This window comes from Stenella coeruleoalba (genome assembly GCF_951394435.1).
Source record: "Stenella coeruleoalba genome assembly, chromosome: 8".
Taxonomy (NCBI): domain Eukaryota; kingdom Metazoa; phylum Chordata; class Mammalia; order Artiodactyla; family Delphinidae; genus Stenella; species Stenella coeruleoalba.
In genome coordinates this window covers 99,148,788-99,154,930 of record NC_137154.1, presented here as the reverse complement: position 1 = coordinate 99,154,930, position 6,143 = coordinate 99,148,788, and the positions used below count along the sequence as shown (strand labels likewise).

The following is a 6,143-nucleotide window of genomic DNA, read 5'->3' as shown; positions in this document are numbered from 1 at the left end:
TAAAGCACTTCGCATAGTTTTGGGCACATAGTAAGCACTTAAAGGTATAAAATATTAGTACTAGTATTAGTATTCTTGTATTCAATAATCCATTGGATGATATTTTTAAGCATGCCAAATCTGTACTTTGGGTAGATTATTCATTTTCTATAAATGACATAATGTATGTAAAATTACTAGCAGAGTGCTTGGTACACAGGTGTTCAATACATGTTAATTACCCCCAATATAGACCTCCAAGTTCCCTTCTTATTCTAGGACTCTATGTTAAATACATATACCATTTATGTACAGATTTGCATGTTAAGGAGTTGAAAATGTTTAATAAAAGTATACTGAGATTGAATATAATGCAGAGCTACATAATTCCTGATATTTGTTTTCTCAGGAGCTAACAGAGGCTATGTCAAATGAAGACCTGTCAGCTGCCATCTTTTCCCTTTGGTCAGGTTCTGTGCCTTTTCTTATGAAACTGTAACTTGCACTTGGCCGCCTCTGGTGGGTAGTGATGGTCAATACACTTGGGGCCAACTTTGTGCCACCAGAAATCTGAGGGTTAACACATGTGCATGAGAGCCATTGTATTGAATTTACACGTGTCACACATGGAAGGACACAAATAGATCATAATTTTAAAAAGACAGAAAAACTGGAAATAAATAAAGTAAAGAAGCACTAGATAGAGATTCAAGTTTAGGAAAGAGGGCAGTTCTGCAACAAAAGGAATACAGTTAAGAATAGTTCTTCCTACACTGCTTCCTGCTCGGGCTTCATCTGCTCTTCAGGGAACATGACTTTAGTGAAGCCCCAGTTGAGAAGATTTTGAAATGTAGTTCCCATGGCAACGGGCTCTGAAGTGACATAAATCCAGAGAAACTTTCCTTTGTTGTTCTATTATCCAAACAAGAATCCTCTAAGCTCCTAGAGAAGTCAACTTTTAATGAAGCTTGGGTCCTCTTTGCTTTCTGTGCCCCAAGGTGCCCCTTTCCTGTGAGGGTCATTTCAGGTTTGTAATAATGATTTATTTTCTTTAACTGTGAGTCGACTACAGTGGGGGTGAGAGTAAGGATTGGAATTTCTTGTAATCACCAAGGCAGTGGCAAATTTCTAAGTGTTAAGATTCATGGTTGAGGCCTCTTGTTATTGAGCCGTGAGCAAAATGTATTCCCCGTATGGAGGACTGGCAAGCACCGGGTATGTGCAAGTGTCACACAACACTCACACACAAAACACACACACACATACAAAGGACTGACATAGGGATTATAATTAGCTTGCCAAGTGGAAGACAGACAGCTACCAATGAGATTCTCATTATAAACCCAGTGCATGATGACTCCAAATGCCTCATTCTGACCAAAATGTACCTCTCATCAATTGAGTACTGTCTGAAAGTTCATAATTAGAGATGTGTTTTTTTGGTTAAAGATTTGGTCTTCATTAAAAATAATACCTGGAAGAGGGTGTGGAATATTTGTGATCTCCCATAAGCTTTAGTCGACAGTTGATGAATCTGTGAGATCTTTCTAGAGAACTGGTTCTGACACAGAATGGAAGGTAAAGAAAGCTTAGGACTGTGAGTTTGGGGAAGAGGGATTTTTACCGAGACTAGAAGTGGGTACAGAAAGAGAAGATTGGAGACTGTAAAGGAAAGCTCACCTGACTTGGTGATTTGGCCTTTGTGGTGTGGTAGAGTGTGGTTATTTGAAAATAAAGCATTGGTTTTGGACAGGAAGTAGGGACAAGGTGAAATATTCAAGGACCTTGAGCCTGTCGGTGGATTAAGTAGTGTTGGAAAGATGGGCCTTACATAAAATTTTGAAGAAAAAAAAAATTATTTCAGAGCTCCTCTCATTCCTGTCAGCTCTCTTCCTCTTCTACCCTGCATGAGCTCCTCTTGCCCCTTTCAGGTTCATCTACCTCTTAATGAGCTTTTTCTCTTCCTTATTCCTTTCTAAATTATACATATTTTATACTTGTTTTATGTATATTTCTTATAACATTTATAAAGGCTTTTCTACGTGTCCACCTCCTTGCAAAAGTCTTCCATCATTTGATTTAACTCTCACAACAACCCTGTGAATTACTATCATTATCCCCATTCTGCAGATGACGAGATTGAGAATCTGAGATTAATGAACATGTTGTGAGTTGCTGCAAGCCAGGTTCTATGTTCGATTTAAAGATACATTGAATAAACGTAGTGCCCATCCTTCATTTTCCTGGAGGGATATGGATGTTCACAAAGACAAAGGTATGTTGGGAGGAGAGCTGCAGCAGATCTCAGGACAAGGCACTACAGGATTTTTTGGCTAATCTCCATTAGGCTGTGACCTGATGATGATTTGAGATCCTACTCCTTCTGGCTTTTTGGCATTTTGATAGAACATACTCCAAACTTTCTGCAAAATGGAATTTCAGGTACTCAATAAATTCATGATTCACATTTAGTTTTCTGCCTGGAATCAAACAGCTTTGGGGGAGGCTGCTTCTCCCAGGTGGAATGAGGAACATTTTGGTCAGACCTGCTCCAAATACTGTTTTAGTACTTGTCTTTGTCTTTGACTTACTTCACTCAGTATGACAATCTCTAGGTCCATCCACGTTGCTGCAAATGGCATTATTTCATTCTTTTTTATGGCTGCGTAATATTCCATTGTATATATGTACCGCACCTTCTTTAACCATCCATCTGTTGATGGAAATTTAGGTTGCTTCCATGTCCTGGCTATTATAAATAGTGCTGCAACAAACATTGCGGCCCATGTATCTTTTCAATTTATGGTTTTCTCTGTATATATGCCCAGGAGTGGAACTGCTGGATCATACGGTAGCTCTATTTTTAGTTTTTTAAGGAATCTCCATACTGTTCTCCATAGTGGCTCTACCAATTTCATGTGCTTTTTGGCCATTTGTATGTCTTCTTTGGAGAAATGTCTATTTAGATCTTCCACCCATTTTTTTGATTGGGTTGCTTTTTTGATATTGAGCTGCATGAGTTGTTTGTATATTTTGGAGATTAATCCCTTGTTGGTCACTTTGTTTGCAAATATTTTCTTCCATTATGAGGGCTATCTTTTGGTTTTGTTTATGGTTTCTTTGCTGTGCAAAAGCTTTTAAGTTTAATTAGGTCCCATTTGTTTATTTTTGTTTTCATTACTCTAGGAGGTGGATCGAAATTATGTCAAAGAGTGTTCTGTCTATGTTTTCCTCTAAGAGTTTTATAGTATCCAGCCTTACATTTAGGTCTTTAATCCATTTTGAGTTTATTTTTGTGTATGGTGTTAAGGAATGTTCTAATTTCATTCGCTTACACGTAGCTGTCCAGTTTTCCCAGCACCGCTTATTGAAGAGATGCATTTTATTTTTAATAAATAATTTTTTCTGGATCTTATTACTTTTTTTGCATATTTAGTCAGATGTATTCTATCTTATCTTTTCCAAGAGAATGTCAGAGCCTTGAAGATAAGACTTTATACATTTAGTTATCTCCCACAGGGAGATATTAAATGCAATTGTTAAAAATACCAGATTTGGAGTTAGATGGACCTAGATTTCATATGACCTTCGTAACATTTAGTAAAATACTTCATCTCTAAAATTGGAGTGATAAAACTTAGTTCGTAGGATTTGGGGGAGAATTAAAATAAAGTATCATATGTAAAATGCTTTGGATCCTTGCGTGCTGGGTTCAGCATACAAGTGCTAGGAGAGGAAGACTGCTGGGTATACGTATATAATAAGTGCTAAATAAATGGTAAATTATTATTTTTTCATTTCACTGAGTAGCTGTTAACTGAACAAATAATGTTTCTAAAACCCCATCCAAATATTATCCAGGGTATAAGCAAAAGTTCCTTCTTTTTAGAGTTAACTTTTAGGGCTGTGGCCCCGGGGGACCTCTGGCTTTCTACTTCTAATCAGGTCCCTAGATCTCTAAAACCAGAATAAAACTGCTCAGTCTCCTGTCACCGCCTGACACTGATTACAGGTGAGGATGCTGTCTCCCTTCTGCAAGCTGGAAAAAAGCCTCGGGGCAAAGCCTCAATCAGATAACAAGTTCTTCAGTTCAGAAAGAATTCGAAGGCAGTCCAAGTTCTGATCTCCCAAATAGAACAGGGACTAAAGGGGCCACACTTAGTTCCTTCACCTGTGTTAGCACCAGAGCCATTTGTCTGTCTGAACAAGCGAGGGCAAGAGTTGGACCGACAGGGACAGGGCTAAAGCTGCAGACTGAAAGAGGTGAGTGACGGCATCTGGGCTGAACTTTTCCTAAGTCCCCACCCTCAGGTAGTAAAGGTTTTGGGAAGGACCACCTTCCTTTTCTGGTCTGTCCAAGTTGACCACGAGGTGGACACTCTAGCACGGCTGGGCTGGCTCCATCCTCTCAGAGGACTCTTCCCAGAGACTGACCCCAGTTACTGTAAACTGGAGCAGACACTGGAGTCGGAATGACACAATAAATGGACTGAAGGAAAGATCCGGGAGACTCCTCAGTGCATCCTTGGGTCCCTTCTTCCCAGCACCAGTGGCCCTCCTCTTGGAGGCAGATCTGTCCCCTGACGGTGCTCCAGAGGCAGAGTCACTAGAGGGTCATGGGAACAGACCCATAGCTTCCAGAAAGGCCTTTCTGCTGAAGTCCAAAATATCCAAGTGTGGATCTAATTCTAAAGAACTGGGAGGTGACAGGGAGGGCAGCAGTGCTCTCTCCCCCTCTCCCTCTAAGTGACTCTTTTCCCTTGTTCCCACAGAGTGCCTTAAATGAGAACAGTAGCTGAGAACTCTTCTGTGACAGAGTTTATCCTCAAAGGCTTAACCAACCAGCAGGAACTCCAGATCCCCCTCTTCTTCCTATTTCTAGGTCTCTGCGTGGTCACTGTGGTGGGGAACCTGAGCTTGATAACCCTGACTGGACTCAACTCTCACCTGCACACCCCCACGTACTTTTTCCTCTATAACTTGTCCTTCATAGATTTCTGCTATTCCACTGTTATCACTCCCAAAATGCTGATGAGTTTTGTCTCAACGAAGAACATCATCTCCTATGCAGGGTGTATGACTCAGCTCTTCTTCTTTACCTTCTTTGCTGTCTCTGAGTCCTTCATCCTGTCAGCGATGGCATATGACTGTTATGTCACCATCTGTAACCCGCTGGTGTACATGGCCACCATGTCTCCCCAGGTCTGCTTACCTATTTTGCTGGGTGTCTACATGATGGGGTTTGCTAGGGCCATGGCCCACACAGCATGCATGGGGAAACTGACCTTCTGTGCCAACAATCTTGTTGACCACTTCAGGTGTGACATCCTTCCCCATCTTGAGCGCTCTTGCACCAGCACATATGTAAATAAGCCAGTAGTTTTTGTTGTTGTGGGTATTGATATTGGTGTGCCCACAGCTACCATCTTCATTTCTTATGCCCTCATCCTCTCCAGTATCCTCCACCGAGGGCAGGTCCAAAGCCTTCAGCACCTGTAGCTCCCACATAATTGCAGTTTCTCTTTTCTTTGGGTCAGGGGCGTTCATGTACCTCAAACCATCTTCTCTTTTACCCATGAACCTGGGGAAAGTGTCCTCCTTGTTCTATACCATTGTGGTGCCCATACTCAACCCATTAATCTACAGCCTGAGGAATAAGGACATCAAAATTGCCATGAAGAAAACTTTGAGCAAAAAATCATTCTCCTGAGAAAGAGGCAATGCTTAGGAAAGGGACATTTTTCCTTCCATAGATGATTCAAGTTCCACTGGTTACACGGAGGAAATTTTTACTTTTTCTCAAACGAGTTTGTCCTTCCCATTTTAAGAGCCCTTTAAATTAAGATTCTTAAAACTAGAGGATACTCACATTTAGTGGACGTTTAGGATCATTTAGTTAAGTTCTATCATGTTTCTGAGAATAGATACAGGCTTATGTACCTTCACCAAGGTTCATTAGTTATGCAATTACTCAGCAGGGGAACTGTGACTAGAATCCAGGCTCTTGATTTCTAATACGATTTCCTTCCATTGCTGTTCACTTTCTTCCTCCCTCGGCCCTGGAAGGTTTCATTTCAAATGTGAGCTGGTCTAGGACATGAAAGTCTGGTTCTGTCTACAGAAATTTCAGGCAACTTTTCAAGGGCTAATTTTAAATATCACAT

General features: G+C 40.8%; 1 protein-coding gene across 1 annotated transcript; it reads left to right on the top strand.

Annotated features, from left to right (window-relative positions):
- Positions 1 to 4,761: 4,761 nt before the first annotated feature.
- LOC307189718 (olfactory receptor 8B8-like) lies at positions 4,762 to 5,849 on the top strand (the record flags this gene model as incomplete). The annotated part of the gene is given in 2 exon segments (XM_079928132.1): positions 4,762 to 5,438; positions 5,440 to 5,849. Coding segments are annotated over 2 exon segments (927 nt in total). The 3' UTR covers positions 5,690 to 5,849.
- Positions 5,850 to 6,143: the final 294 nt, after the last annotated feature.